The sequence below is a fragment of the Prinia subflava genome, chromosome 4 (assembly GCF_021018805.1).
Source record: "Prinia subflava isolate CZ2003 ecotype Zambia chromosome 4, Cam_Psub_1.2, whole genome shotgun sequence".
NCBI classification, from domain to species: Eukaryota; Metazoa; Chordata; class Aves; order Passeriformes; family Cisticolidae; genus Prinia; species Prinia subflava.
This window is the reverse complement of record NC_086250.1, coordinates 9,318,349-9,334,500: the sequence shown is the minus strand read 5'-3', so window position 1 is coordinate 9,334,500 and position 16,152 is coordinate 9,318,349. Positions and strand designations below refer to the sequence as shown.

At 43.9% G+C, this 16,152-nt stretch overlaps 1 protein-coding gene across 1 annotated transcript in view; it reads right to left on the bottom strand.

Moving 5' to 3' along the window:
- The window catches only part of VWF (von Willebrand factor), a 117,246-nt gene that overhangs the window by 77,113 nt on the left and 23,981 nt on the right, over nt 1–16,152 (bottom strand). Inside the window, exons 10-17 of the mRNA XM_063395388.1 lie at nt 15,489–15,535; nt 12,464–12,600; nt 10,994–11,132; nt 10,298–10,398; nt 7,614–7,809; nt 6,805–7,020; nt 1,145–1,385; nt 246–340 (exon numbers count right to left, since the gene is read on the bottom strand). Coding sequence (XP_063251458.1) covers nt 246–340; nt 1,145–1,385; nt 6,805–7,020; nt 7,614–7,809; nt 10,298–10,398; nt 10,994–11,132; nt 12,464–12,600; nt 15,489–15,535 — 1,172 coding nt within the window. The remainder of the gene's footprint in view (nt 1–245; nt 341–1,144; nt 1,386–6,804; nt 7,021–7,613; nt 7,810–10,297; nt 10,399–10,993; nt 11,133–12,463; nt 12,601–15,488; nt 15,536–16,152) is intronic.

The window sequence follows — 16,152 nt, the reverse complement described above, 5'->3', positions numbered from 1 at the left end:
ATTAGAATTGTAACTTTGAGAGGTGAGATTCAGTGAGCCCTGCACCCTCCCACACATTGCTTTTGTTTCTATCCCATTAAAAAAAAAAAAAAAAAAAAAAAAAAAAAAAAAAAAGTTAGGAAGAAAATCTCTCAATATCACAACTGTTGCAACCTCCAGAATTACTTCTCCAATCTGCACTACCAGGAGACTAAAGAGAAAAAACAAATCAAAATAAAATATTAATTTTTTTAAGGCATACTAACTTCTGGGAGATGGCCTCTCTTCAGCAAATACATTAGCCAGGAAGGCACCAGGAGCTCTGTTTGTACTGCAGTGCATGAATCCATTCTCACAATAGCTAAGAAAAACAAACAGAGCTTATATTTAATGAAACAGCATTTAGCTTTCACTCATGTTGATTTTCAGTCAACAGGGAACTTGTCAGGACACAAAACTACACCTCAGTGGGGGCTGAGCTATTGCTCTCCATCCACAGTGTCGTCTACCAATATTAAAGGCAAACTTTCCTTAAGGGAGTTGATGGGATGCAGTGAATGGCAACCCAGCTGCCTGCTGGCCCTGGATCCAGTCCAGCTGCACAGGGATAAAACCAGGCAAGACAGTAGTCAGCTCTGCTGTGGAAAGAGGTAAGGGACTACACAGTTCCTGAAACTCAGAATTTTTGTGGTAGAGAGGAAAAGGACACACTCTTCCCAAAACTTGGCCTGCCCAGCAATTGCATTCCCACTCCAAGTAGCAGTGTGCTATTCAATTTAATAATTAGAAATGTTTTTTAATACTTGTATTTTTGACAAGAGGTAATTAGGTTTTAAGAGTTAAGAAGTGTAGCACAGCACATTAAAGTGACATTTTAAAAGCCCACAAAGTAGCTATTGTCAGTAATTAAGCTCCATTTCAAACTGGCAGGAATTGTTCATAGAACAGGGCTTAATACTGAGTAATTCTGAGTAAGGTGGGATTTGAAATTAAATGAAGAGAGTTACAATTGCAAAACTCTCCTTTTGGCTTGTTGGAGGCAAAATCTTGCCTTTTCTTTAACTAATTTCAGTGGATGCAAAAGAAAGTGACCCCTTTAACAACTCAAGCCATCCAAAAACTGGAGTGACGGTGTGTAGGGACGGGTCACGAACAGCGCGCTTACCACATGGAGTAGTGATCCGAGAAGACATCCTCTGGCTGGAAGATCTCCCCATCGTAGTAACAGGAGCACTGGGCCTTGGGCACACACTGCTCGTGCTCATCCAGGTAGTGCCCAGGGGGACAGTAGCACCCCTCCAGGCAGAGCTGCTCACAGTCCTCCTCCGGGTAGGACAGCGACCGGCATGTCTGGTTGCACGGCGTCCCACACTGCTGGTACACCTGGCCTTCAGGACAGGCCATTGCTGGGAAACACAGGAGGGAGAAGAGCGTTTGATCCAAATCCAGCTCAAGGAAGAGCTGCCTAAAACAGACTGGGAAGCTTGGGATTAAAAGATATTTGCTCCATTTACTTGTCAATGGAGCGTTACACCATCCCTCCTTAACTGCAGCACCGGTATAGCCCAAGGCATTGCTTATGTATACACACAAAACAAAACCTCAGTAAAGGAAGTTCCTAATAAATGTCAGGACTGGACTACACTGCACTGTGATGGAAATCCAGCCACAAAATTTCACCCAGAACATGAAATACAAGTTGTGTCCAACCTCTTATTATCTGGATCACAGTCAAGATAACGTAATTAAAGCTCTCCAATACCTGAAGGAAATCTACAAAAAGAAGGAGAGTGACTACTTACAAGGGCCTGGAGTGACAGGACCAGGGGGAATGGCTTCAAACTGACAGAGAGTAGGTTTAGATTGTATATCAGGAAGAAATTCTTCCCTGTGAGGGTGCTGAGGCCCTGGCACAGGTTGCCCAGAGCAGCTGTGGCTGCCCCATCCCTGGAAGTGTCCCAGGACAAGCTGAATGAGCCTTGGAACAACCTGGGATAGCGGCAGGTGTGCCAGCCCATGGCAGGGGTTGGAATGACATGGCCTATAAGGGCCCTTCCAGCCCAAACCATTCCATGATTCCATGCATTAGGAGCATTTAAAATGTCATGTACATATTCACACCTCTCTTCCTTTGCAACATTTTTAGGGACTATTTGGTCAAAGTAAGAAGAAAAGTAGAACTTTTCTGCTTTGGTAAACAGGAGTGCTGCAATAATTTATAGCCTCATATCCCAGAAGGACTCTGGGATTTCTATGGAAACAAGTGAAAATAATGAAGTAATTTAGCAATCATGGAGTCAAACCTTGATACTAACGATTTTTGATAATTAATTCTTTTATATGGAGACTAATTATGACCTTTGGAGCCATTTTGGCTTTTGTTTTATAAAACCTCCACTTCCACAGGGACGATTTTGAGGCACTCACCTCTGCACACATCAACATCAGCACTAGGTGGCAGCTATGACAACACATTGCAGAAGACAAGAAAAACGAGCTTGTTTTATCAAGAGTTTGAATTTAACAGGCCTCCTGATAACCAGGATTTACACTGTCGTTTGTAGCAACCTTCCACAGCAGTCGTAAGGCCATGAGGAACAATGTTCAGGGAAACAGCTGCAAATGAAAGCTGGCACATTTGCACCTTGCTAAAACCGAGATCAAAGGGTTGCAGCGAAAGCCCTTCCTCTTGTCATTCCTGCAGAATGATGTGATAATCCCTGCTCTCTTCTAGTGCACATCCCTGGGAACTCTGGCAACCATGAAATAACAGGATGGAATAACCTACAGCCTCAGCCAGCTGCTCACTGGACTAGCAAAGCAAGACCCACATGCTGACCAGTGGCCACCTTCACAAAACTCTTCTGAAATGAAGAATTATTACTGCCTACTGAAGAGAGACATGGTTGCACCAACTTCTCTTGAGGCTCCTGCAGCCCCATACATGGGAGTGTAACACCCTAAACTGAAAATCTGGCCCAGAAGCATCTAAGGTGACTTGAACCCTTCTTAAGAGCAAAAATCTCCCACGTCTGGGACTTGTGCCCAAACTGCTTAATGTACCTGTCAGAACACAAGAAATGTGTGCTCATCAATACAGTAAATGATTCCTAACTCTGGACTGAGCAGTAGACTCATTCACTCTTACAGGAGTCTTTGGCAGCCATTGACAAAAATGTGCTTCTAATTTACATAAACCTGATCTTTGCAGTAAATCAAACCCTGAACAGGCACAGCCCAGAGCTGAGGGCATTTTAAAAATAACTTCCATCACTAAAGGCACAAACCAGCAGGACAACCATGAGGCCTCAGCCAAAAGTATTATTTGCTACACATGAACCTCTGGAAACACGGAGCTGGTCTGGCACACTTCAGATGGGTACATCAGTTTGAGTTTCAAGATTCAAAAAAGGATGGGATAACCAAGCCCAATATCCTGCCATACTTTCTAGTCAGTGGTAACACTCCCTGTCCACAGGGACAACTTTGCAGTAAGATCCCTTTCTTAGAGAAAGCTTTGTAATCCATGTGTGGGACTGGCTTGAAACTGAAAGAGAGCAAGTTTAGATTGGATATTAGGAAGAAATTTATCGTTGTGAGGGTGCTGAGGCTCTGGCAGAGGTTGCCCAGAGAAGCTGTGGCTGCCCCATCCCAGTTCAAGGACAGGCTGAAAGGGACTTGGAAAAACCTGGTCTAGTGGAAGGTGCCCCTTGGAACAAGATGATATTTAAGGTCCCTTTCAACCCAAATCATTCTAAAGTTTTCCTTGCCCATGGATCTCCTAAAATTTTCATAACATCCCATTTTTCCAGTTATGCTTCCCAATGCCATGCTCACACTCCACATCCCAATACCCTGCTCTTATCCCAGCAACATCTGCTTTTAACAGGAAAAAGGCAAGACAACTGACCTGGGAGAGGCCTGTTGTCTGTACACGGTGTAATACACTGCCATTAAAAAAAAAATCCCATTATTGACAGAAAAATTAGAGGAAAAGGCAAGGTGCATCTAGTCCCTGTGGATGGCTGCTATAAAACCAATATAGCTCAATGCTGTGCTCTGAAGCACAGCCCATCCCAGGAATAAGATGAAAAACAGTGGGAAAGCTTTGGAAAAAATATGTTTGCATGAGACAGGTCATGCAGCTTTTGTGGGCGGGTTTTGAAATCAGAGTAAATCAGAGAAACCATGACCAATTCCTCAAGTAACACCAGGTGAGAGTGTTGCCACCTCTGGGTAAAGGTGCACACTGCCAGGATTAGATTTAACACAGCTTTTCCACCATGTTGAGGCCCAGCATGTCCTGTAGTCATCCTCAAATGCTGCTCAGAGCCTGTCCTTGAATCCCTACTCCAGCTCTCTTGGATTTATCCAATACAAATCCTCTTACAGAAGGCATGCAAAGCCACCAACTGCCCCAGCACTACCACATTAAGGAAAATAATGGGCTTAGCAACATGTCCTAAAATCTGAAGGAAGATCTAGGAACCTGTTGACTGATTCCCCTGTGCCACAGAACAATATACACACAAGACAGGTAAACATAAAAATATTTGGGCTGGAAAAGACCATAGGATAACTGAATACAGCCATTAACCTTACACTGCCAAGTCCACCACTAAAGCAGGCCCCTAAGCACCACACCCATACGGCTTTTAAACACCTTGAGGCATGGTGACTCAACAACTTCTCTGGGCCCTCTGTGCCAGTGCTTGATAACATTTCCATGAAGAATGTTTACATAAAACCTAACCTGAACCTCCCTGGTGAAACCTGAGGCCATTTCCTCTTGTCCCTTGTTCCCTAGGAGCAGACCCTGACCCCCACCTGGCTGCACCCTCCTGTCAGAGCCATAGAGACTGAGAAGGTCCTCCCTGAGCCTCCTTTTCTCCAGGCTTAACCCCTCCTCAACTCCTCCTCATCAGATTTGTGCTCTCAATCCCCTCACCCAGATCCGTGATTAAAATATTAAATAAAACTGGTCCAACTACTGAGCTCTAGGGAACACCATTGGTGACCAGCCACCAGTGGGGTTTAACTCCACCACCACTCTGTGTTCAGCCATTCAGCCTGGATTTTACCCAATTTTTTACATTCAGCTGCAGGAGAGACACAATTCTTCACAGTGTGGCCTGTGTGCTCCTCCCCTGTAGCATGAAGGGATTGGCTCCAGTGCTTATTCATAGTGGGATACAGGGTATGAGTCAGGTCTTAAATAACCAAACTGTAACTAAAATAATGTCAAAGATAGGGGAGCTGAATGGACTTAATAGCTTGACACACCGCAGAAATGCTGTGCTACACTAATGACTTTGCTCCCTGACACTTATCCACTCCAAATCAAGCAAACTGGCTCTGTCAAGTCATTTCCCAAGAAACCAAACCTCTGGGGAAGAAGGTAGGGCCAGAGCACACATTCAGTGCACTGGGCCATCAGCTCAAATTACACAACCTGCACATTCACATCGCAAGCCCATTAAGGAGGAGGGATTGCTCTCCTTCATGTGACAGGAGATGTCTAGGGCACCAGGATTATTTAATGGGGGCTGATGGATCTGCAATCAGGGAAATCGTCACTTTGTGAGAGCACAAAGCTCTCTGTAATGCACAGAGAGGAAGAAGCAGCTCTGCACTATTAAAGATTAATTGTGAAAATTGACTTGTTCAATTACAGAAAGAGCAGTGGCGCATTATCGCTGATCTTTCTTTCAGCCTCCAGATCTGCAGAGTTCTGAAAGGGTTTTTATTACATTACTGTTCCACTATCTGAACATTTACATAAACTAGGTAAAATATTATAAAACCATGCAGCAGTTTAATATAAACTGCATTTGTTCTCACTCACAGCAAATACTCTCCAACCAGAAGTTGTGCTTACTGACCTTGCAGACCCTACCAGGTCAAAGGCCAGAGACCTCTCTTTTCCACTTTCTACACACTCACTTTATAAAATGTTTTTCCCACCCTCTGCTTGGGGAGAGGTAGCAGAACAAATCTGGAGAGCTGCCAAGTACATGTGCTTTCCCCCAAATTTTTCAATTGTCTTCTTTCCTTAATAACAAAGTTGCTCAGGAAAATGGAAAAACACTCACTTCAGAAATATTTATGGGAAAAGTATGTCTGTGCTCAATCAAAATTACATGGCAATGGATTTTTTCCTACCACATTGACCTAAGAGGGAAATAAAAGAAATGAAAGGTGTTGGATTCTGCTGCTCCAGCCTCTTGGCAGTCTGGCTATAAATCTTGCCCTAGATAAGAGCGAGATGTTGGAGAGGCTGCAATATCTCTGTTTTGGAGATACTCAAAATTTGTCCGGACAAAATCTCAGGCAATCTACACTAATTTAGCCCTGCTGTGAGCAGGGGTGGTGCCACAAGACTGCCAAAATTCTCTTCTGATACAAGTTTGTCTTGCCCTTTTGCACTTCCTCCATAACCCTACATTCAGCTAGTCAGGAATCACTGATGATGAGGTCAGGATGTGGGAAGCTTGGGCCTCAAAAATAGGCAGTTCATGGATTACTAAAAATCACGTGGAGATTCCTACCCTGGGACATTCAGAAAGTTTCCAGGTGAGTTGCTGAAAATGGAAATCCAGGCACAAGTTCTGTGGAGCTGTGTCAGATCACCACTTCTCTCCCCTAGTGCTGAGCAGTCCCTGGGAACATCTTTTGCATCCTTACCAGTGTGGAGGAAAAGATTTACTCTCATCATTTGCCACAAGGAAAATCGGGCATCTCATTCTAGATCTTTCATCCAACATTGCCAGAAAAATTCCTTCAGGATGAGGCAAATGAGTGGGGTTGGAGCAGCCTTGCACTTACGGCAGAAGTCGGGTTGCCTCCACTGGACCAGGATGCTCTTCCTGGCACAGGCTGCTGCATAGTTAGCAATGGCAGAGCACAGGCAGTCCTTGCCACTGGAGCAGGAGCAAACGTCAAAGCGGCAATTCTTCACGTAGGGAGTGGGGCTGACCTCGTGGTGACAAGGTTCAAAGGCAGGAGACATCAGGACTGAGCAGGAATCCTCAGCATATTTGGCTAAAAAGAGAAAAATTGCACGCTCATGCCAAATCCATCAATCAAAGTCGCTTTCAAGGAAAGCTAGAGAAGCCACACTAAGAATTTTCTCTTCCTTTTATAAAAGAAGGGGAAAAAAAAGCCCACAAGAATAAAACAGAATCAGGCAGGCACCTGATCCTGATAGCACCATGAGCTCATATGTCACGAGCTCTACTGACTCTGCTGAAAGAATAATGTTTCACTAGTAAAACAAATCAGGGAAAAACAATGCTTTTATATTCTGTTAGCACTGTTTCTGGTGCTGTAATTTCTTTTACAAGGCCTTTGCTTTCTGCTGCCTTTTTGTATTTGCAAAATTAAATTAATTTTTGTTTTCAATTTCCACAAAATATTACAGGCTTTCCTTAGGAAGCCTGCATCAATACAAGTCTCTGTAGGTTGTTTTTTCGTTGTTGTTGTTGTTTATTGGGTTTTTAAAAACATATATTACAGCCACCCTGGTGGTAATGTAAGCAACGTTAGCGTCTTCTCTTTTACTTAATTCTCCTTTTTTTATGTAAATGGAAGATCACCATTTGCTGCACACACTAATTTTGGATAGAGGTCTGTACCTAAATGAGGATTGAGATTGCAGGGGTCACTGTCTTGTTTTAACAAGTCCTGGCAGTCTGCATTGAGCTTCCAGGAGTTTCCAAAGTCTTCCAGAAGGGATTCCACCATGCCAGAAGGTGTAAGAAAATCATCCCCTTGGTTCCCATCATAATTTCCACACAGCCCACACATCCTTTCAGAGTACACTGGAGACACCTAAGGAACATAACATTAGCCTGGTCATCTTCCAGAACAGGTTACCACTGTGGAGCAAGAGTTTTTTTAAGGAATGAACCAAACACAATTTAATAGTCAAGAAAATTCTCAAACACACATCAAAATACTACAGACACAGTGCCATTGTACAATATTTTCAAACTTGTAACAAAAATGCTACTATTAGTAGCAGCAGGACAATTTTTGTACAATACAGTGAATTTCAGAGGGTGACTAAGAGAAAAATAGCTTATTTTTATGTCTTGATCAGCAGTCTGGTTTAGTCTTTCCCTATTGTCCTCCTTCACTCATATAAATGAGCAGGGAAACAGTGGGGGTTGCACTTTTTTATGTAATTCTGATGGCAATTTGGAGAAAGAGACTGCACCTGGGAGCATTCCACATTTTAAAGGAAAATTGGACGATGAAAGAAATTTAAACAGCCTGTTTTATCACAAATTTGAGGTAATATTAGAGATGTTCCCCTCAACACTGAGGACCCTGGATAAAATAAGCAATAAACTAAGACCCCTAAAGCTACCCCACATTAGAGATTTCTCCTGCCCAGAGGAACTTCAGCCACACTAAAAGCAGAATTTCCAACAAATCACAGAGCAGGTGCACTTTTCACCCTGTTTTATTCCTGCTGCAAATCAAGGGGCAGCTGAAAGGTGACCCTAAAACCTGGAGGTAAACAGGGAGAAATCTCCTAAGCAACATCTGCAACGCAAAGGCACCAATACTTTCATTTTAGTAGGAACTGTCAGTTTCTGTTAGGAGTAAAGCTCTGGTATACTGCAAACACTATCAACTACTGAGGAGCTTTGATGCTACATTAGCTCTCTGCATCCATGTAGTACAGTCCTAGTTTAGGCAGGCTTGCAGGAGTAACCAGTGAAAGAAAACAAAAAAAGGGAGAAAAATCCACATTTTTAAAGAAAATTAGTTTTCTGTATAAATAAAAATAAAAACCATCATCCAAAAATATAACCTGATACTACCCAGCATTCAAACCCAGGGGTCAGAGAATAAATATGGGGCATCAAAAAGAACAACTAGAGGATAAATATTCTTACTTTTAAGAGTACTACTACTCTTTCACGTACTCTGCAGATGAAACAATGACTCAAACAAGTCCAAGCTGTGGAGTATTTAGAGTGGAAGCTCAAATCACAAATATCAGGTAGTCACAGAAATGGAAGCCTTCTTGAGGAACACAGAAGAAGAATTTCTGCCAGAACAAGGTAATGGAAGTGTATCACTTCCTCCAATTGTCAGCAATACTTGGCAACAGGTCAGTCTACAAATCCAGCATAAAATAACTCTCCAAAAGCAATTAAAGAGATGCTTTAGATGGGCTGCAAGGGAAGGAGCAGACAACTGCAGAAACTTCCACTGCTTTTATGGGCAGAGGATCTGGAGCAGAAAATTAGGTTTGTTTTCAGTGGGACAAAAACTTTGCCAGGTTATATGGGTCTCTGATCAGGGAGAAAAAGACTTTGAATACTGAGGAAAGCCAAAACTCCTGAGATGTGCCAAGGGACTGAAGTGAATTATTCTAAGCCCTAAAAGAACTCTTAGGACCTTCAGAGCACAGAGATATAGGTTAAATCAAAATAACAACCACAAACCCACAGATGCATTCTAAAATTATTCCAGACCTTTCTTATCTGTTTTCTTTTCAACTCTTGAACTCAACTCTGAACTGGCTTTCATAACCCTTTCTGCTGTGCCAGACATGACATTTAAGCCAGATTTTGGGGCAGGCAAGGAATGCAAAAGCAATGCCATGGTTCAAGGAGGGCAATGTTTCCCAGGAAAATGGGTTTTCTTGGCAAAACTCCTCTCTTTGAGCAGACCCCTACTACAAGGGGGGTTCAAAGGCAGCAGAGCTGTGGTTACAGCTTCCTTACAGATAATTTCTGTTAAACCTGGCTTGGGTATTTCTGCACTCTGCTGTGTCTGCAGCACCGACAAAACCTAATTGTTAATCAAGACTGACTTCAAACATTCCTCACAGAAGAAGGAGCATGCAACGCATCTTCTACGAGCTGATTTCTATTTCCTGGAAATTATGAGTAACTGTGTCCCTGGAGGCCTTTTCTTCCCTTATTTTAAGTCACTCACATCTGCTGTTTTAGACAGGGCAGTCAAAGCAAATAAAAACAAAACTTCAGTTTGGAGGTTATCTGCTGAACAGAACACAAAACTGTTTGTGGTTAATAATGGCTGTCATTGCACACACATACACACACACAAAAAAAAAAAAAAAAAAAATTAAAAAGCTACCAAGCTGCTGCAAGATGAAGTGTTTGTTTCTGGAATACAAAAGGACCTGTATATCACTCTGGGGGTAGCGAAAGAGAAAGGAATTTCTAACATGCAACACAAAGCAATTTCTGACTTCAGACAAGAAAATCTTTGTACATATTTGGGTGGAATGAGAGAGCGGGCAAACAGGCAGAAATAAAACAGGCAGAAAAATTACCTTCACTAGGAGTTCTCCATGACCATCCCAGTCAATCTGCAGATCTTCCCTGTAGGTGAGGCGAACTGAACTCCTCACCACACGCTGGACACGGAGGGCACCTGAAGGCAGCCACAGGGTGTCAGTGAGCTTTTACAAGATGTAGTGACAGGACAAGGGGGAATGGCTTCACACTGAGTGAGGATGGGTTTAGATTGGATATCAGGAAGAAATTCTTCCCTGTGAGGGTGCTGAGGCCCTGGCACAGGTTTCCCAGAGAAGCTGTGGCTGCCCCATCCCTGGAAGTGTCCAAGGCCAAGCTGAATGGGGCTCTGAGCAACCTGGGATGGTGGAAGGTGTCCCTGACCAAGGCAGGGGGTTGGAACGAGATATCTTTAAGGTTGAAACCAAATCATTCTGTGATTCCATGATTTCAAGCTTCTGGTTGGAAAGTAATAATTTCAAAAGGAATAGACCAACAGTGATTTTCACAAATCTCACAAGTGCAGACCAGGTAAATTCTCCTGATTTTAAAGGAGCTAAACCAAGATGTGTCAGCTGCATGGAGAGAAGCTGAAATGACAGAGTTTCCAGAGGAAACTGCAAGTGAGAGTTTGGCATTGAAAACATTCTTTGAGCTGGACTAAGGGATGTCTAAAGCCACTACCAAATAGGAGCCTTTCAGTGGCTGGCCAGAGCCAGCCTGTGTGAACACACCTTGCAGCAAAGGGATCTGGATGTCCTGTCCATTCAGTGAAACTCCTCCTCCGTGTTTCATTTTAATGATGCTGTTGTCCATGTCGCGGATCCGGACAGAAGCGGAGCGAGTGCACACAGCATCAGGATCATCTGCACACTGCAGAGAAGGGAAAATCCGCCTCAAACATCAAGTTTTCACTCTTTCTTGGTGACTTAGTCCCAGAAGGCATTTTGGCATCTAATTTGGGAGGTGTTGAGTGTCACACTGGTTTTACGGATCTGGTTTCTGCATCCCACAAACAGCAGGCTGGCAGCCTTCCCTCCATTATCCCGCTAATCACACACCAGGGCTAAGCTCCCCGTCTGAGAACTTGGAAAGGGATCTGTGGGTGTTCCACCAGACCCCTGGGGGTGACCACAGCAGTGTCAGCCCCACAGCTGTGGCAGGGGCAGGAGGGCCACCTGACCCACACAGCCTGGGAAACAGGCACGGAGTTCACATTACCCGAGACTCCTGGGGTGTTTATTTTCCTGGCTGTGGCATACGCAGATGAGGAACAGGGATTGCAGGGGCCCCACGCCTCCTCCCTGGTTTCGAAAGGGAAGTTTCAGTGGAAACCTGTCCTGCAGGTTCCTAAGCATTGATGACCTCAGAGCTGCACTATCAGAGCTCTGTGATGCAGGAGACAGACGCAGATGGTGTGGAGAACTGTCACAGCCCATTTCTCCAAAAATTGCAACTTCCCTGGTGCTGCAGGACAGGCTGATACTCCCCTCCTGTCTCCTGTTGCATCTCTCCCTGCTTTCAGTTCCTCTGACCCCATCCCTTTTCCCCCCCACCTCTGCTTCCTTTAGGATCCTTTTCCATCTCCAGATTTGTTCACCTTTTCCCAAGCACAAATGGGCAATTCATTTCACAACTGTATTAACCTCCCTGTGACATCCCCCTTCAGAGTCTCCAGCCCCCCTGCACCAGCCTGGCTCCCTTTCCTGCCTCTCTGCAGCTGCCTCTCACACATCCAGTGGGGAAGCAGTGAAGGAAGTCAGGAACTGCTGTCTGAGTACAAAAAAATCCCAAGCCAACCTGACTAAATGGGAAGCAACACAAGGCACTGCTCTGCCAGTGCACTCTCCTTGCTGTCCAAGGAAATGTCCTTTCCGCACGGGCATTAGGGAGGCACCAGCAGCCAGGGTGCCTCGCAAGGGGTGTACCCTTGCCTCTCTTTGTTTGTTCAGCTGGCAAAGAGGCTGTGAGAGCCCGTTCTCCAAACCTCATCACGAGTCTCCATCCCCAGGCAGGCTCCTGGGAATGGTGGTGAGGAGAAGCAAAACACTTATTAACTAAGGAGAAAGACTGCATCTGTTATTTAAACTAATTATCTCATAGGGAAATTACTTCTGTTGTGCATCTGCAATTCATGTCATAGCCCCACAGCCCTGCCCCCTCTCAGGAGCATTGGCAGAGGCACCAGCCAAGGCTGCTGTTACCTGCACCGTCTCGATGATCACAGAGAAGGAATTTTCCACACAATCCTTGGCAAATAAGTACTGGCAAATCCCACTGAAGGTGAAATACTTGTTGTCAAAGCTTTTGAAATGGGACTGGCCAGTGACAGAGCATTCCCCTGGAAAAAGCAAAAAGCCATTAATCACCCCAGTGCCAGTTACGAGCAAAATCCTGCTCAGCCCCCACAAGCCTCTGAGGGGAAGAGCAGCCCTGGTGGAACAGGTTGTACAAGGCCCAAGCTCCCCACAGACCAGAAAGCACCTGCAAGATCCTTATCTCACTCTTTATTTCCATAAGGCACTACCAGTAGCAACAGAAGAACCAACAACACCTGGAGAACACAGAATAAATTGCAGTCAAGAGCGGAAATTTGTGCCTGTGGAAAAGCCTACATTCTTTTGCTGGGATGCCTTAAATACCAATTTTTTTTAACATAAAATACCTTATGAGAATGAAGAGCTGGAAGATAATGTTTGTGGGAATCCTTCCAAGTGTAGAATTTATGTAACACTTTACCCTAAACCATCATCTCAACTAATAGAAAGTTAAATAAACTTCTATAGTTACAATAGCTAAATCTCAAGTCCTCACAGAATGATGTGAAAGCCTGGTTTGACCACCTTTCTACTAGAAAAAGGAGCTATTGGAACATATCAACATTTGAAGGAGTTTTGGTCAATTGTGGCTTTTCATTTCCAGGAAGGCAGTATTCAGATACCACAGCTGGGATTTAGTACCCCGTTATGCAAAACTATGGAAAGGCTCCAACCACACAGAGCTTGCAGAGAAAATCTTCCAAATGAGAAGCCCATCACACTTAGAGATGATCCCATGGCAAACAAGGTGGGCAGCCACTTCCTCATCCAGAACAAAATTCAGGTGCCGGGCCTACACTGGCCATCATCAGCCAAAGGCTGGAGAAAAGTTAAATGTTACAAGCTGGTAGGTGAGCTCCATGAGTTATTTATTCTCTCTTCACTGCCTTTGAGTCCCACAGAAAATCTGTCTAATCAACATCATGTGGAAACTGCCCTCTTCAGCATATTATTCAGTGTTTACTATCTTAAACCAGCTGGTGCTAAAGCACAGATCCTGAGGATTCCCAGCCTTGCACAGCTCTGATTCACCCTAAAAGAAGTTCCAGGACCTCCTGGATGTTTGCCATCCCTTGCAGTGTGATTTCCAGGGCATTCTCTGCAATAAGGAAACAAGAGGACAGTTTTGTAGCACAGAGAACTGGGGACTGCCATCTAAGACAAGTCCCAGGCATTGGCATTGCTCCTGAAAGGGAAATTTGTTCTCTGTGGCCAAGTCTTTTCTTTTGGGTCCCTCTGTCTATTCCATTTGATGTAATGCATCCCATAAAATTTCCTGAAACCTTCTGCCTTCCATTATGATATCAGCTTGAAAGCCTCTTGGTAGTGCCAGCCAGATCCAGCTGTGGATTCACCTTATCACCAAACTTACAGCTGGGCAGTTCACTCCCACACATGAAAGCAATCTTTCCTGGCAAAAAAGCTGGTCAAAAGAAAGAACTACCTGGAGTTTATACGAGTAACTGCTTAAATTTTCTGGTCACATGATTTTAGAAATATTTGTGGTAACTAACCAACAATGAAAGAATGCTGCAATATTAATTCAAGTAAAGACAAACAGTACAGGTAACAGTATAAATTTGGCTACTCTGGGAGGCTTTGCTGGCCTCCCATATTGTCTCAGTACAGTTTACTGAGTTTTTAGCAGGCACATGTACAGCAGCTGCAGGTATACAACACTGAGTCTTGAACAAGCTTAGCAGAAAACTGATTTAGATATATTGGCAGAAAGTACAAAAATAATCTGCCTTCCTTTTCCACTTCTGCTCATTTGGGACAGCTTCCCAATTCAGAAAAAGGCTGCAATGCTATATTGCCTCTTGCACAGAGCTGGATATCAACATCTGTTTTCAAGCCTCGAAACCAGATTTATCTTCACTTCTATAACCACTATAAAGAAAATATGGTCAGAGTTTTCAGGACAAAAATTTGGCCCATGGATTATTCCTCATAGCCCAGAGAGTAAGGACATTAAAAGCTCTAACCTAAGGAAATACTGAAATTAGAAAGGAATCTACTTGTTGTTTGTAACCATAGTGTTGCCCATTAGCTAAAAGGTGCAACAAATCAGCCTGGGCTGTGTCCTCGAGGCTGTGTTTTAGACAGTGAGATTCTCTGCATTGGAGAGATCCTTAAATGAGCAAGCACAGGGGACAGCTCACTAAAAATGTCATCTCCGTTTTGAATATTTGTATACACCACCCACCATCCTCTTCTTTAAGTGCTGATACTTTGGGGAAAGTGTTCTTCTGGTCTAAAGGAGCGTTGATGGGTCAGGTAAATTTCATGTTACTAGAAAAAGACAGACTTTTTGAAAGAACACCTTAAGACTGCAGAAATTGCCCTAATTTGTGAGGGCTGCACAATCTCATCCTAACAAAAAACCACTAAAGCCCCCAAATCTGTTCTTTTCCTGTCCAGCCATAACCTCAGTCTGCATCTGCAGAGCTGCCTCCCCAACTTGCCAGCACCCATGGAAGGCAGGGCAGCCACTTTCTCCCTGGGGCTGCAGCTCCTTCACCCACAACATGACCATGAGGGAATTGTCATGGTCAGTAAGGTACAATGAGGAGCTGTAGGTGGTCAAAGAAAGCCAGGAGTGTTCCTCTACCTGGAAGGCAATCCTCTGAACATGCAGACCCTCATAACTGGCAAATTAAGTAATCAAAGCAGGAACTGGCCTTCCCACCAAACAGGATTTTTCATTGACATAAACCACACAGGGCAATGTCTGACGTGTCTCAGGAGAAGAACGTAATAGTAGAATCTCAACTGGATTGTACTGGAGAGAGCAATAAAGAATAAAGATTTGCTTTTTTGTGTGAAAAAAAATGTAAGTGGAGCATGAGTGGGAGTGATGTAGACATAGCCTACTTCAGGTCAAAACCTGAAAAGAGTAAAGCCAACATACCTGGGCACTCCCCATTGCTGCAGATCCACGTGCCACGTCGACAAATGCTAGGAAAGAGACAGTACCAAGTTAGGCAAGAGTACATGAATATACATCATCTGTTGCACATTTTTCCCCAAAACCTGAAAATGGTCCCCTGTCCCAGGAAAGTTAGATCAGTCCCCAACATCCCATCCATCTCCCATAACCTCATTTCTTAATGTATTCATCCCTTCTTTCCATCATTTGACAGCAACTGCTGGTAATATGAATGGGTATGGTTGCAGAACTCAAGGACTTCTGTTTTTCCCTGCCAAAGCTCTGTGTTTAATGGAGTTTTCAGCTATATTCCACTGATGTGGAATGAGTTCAATGCAGTTCTCAAGGTATATCTGTCAATACAACAGAATCACAGAGGAAAAAAATGTTTGAAGGGACTTTTAGAAAAATCATTTACTACAATCCCCAACTTAGAGAAAGCAATGACAAAGCTGGATCAGGTGAGTGAGAACTTTTCCCATTTGAGTTTAGAAACATCCAAGACGAGGCCCCACAGCCTCTCTGAGCAGCTATGCCAGCACTGGGGAAGGGAGAATTTTACTTTGTGTCAGAACAGAATTTCCTTTGCAGCTTGTGTCCATTGCTTCATAACCTCTCACTGTTTGCCTCTGAGATGAGTTTGGCC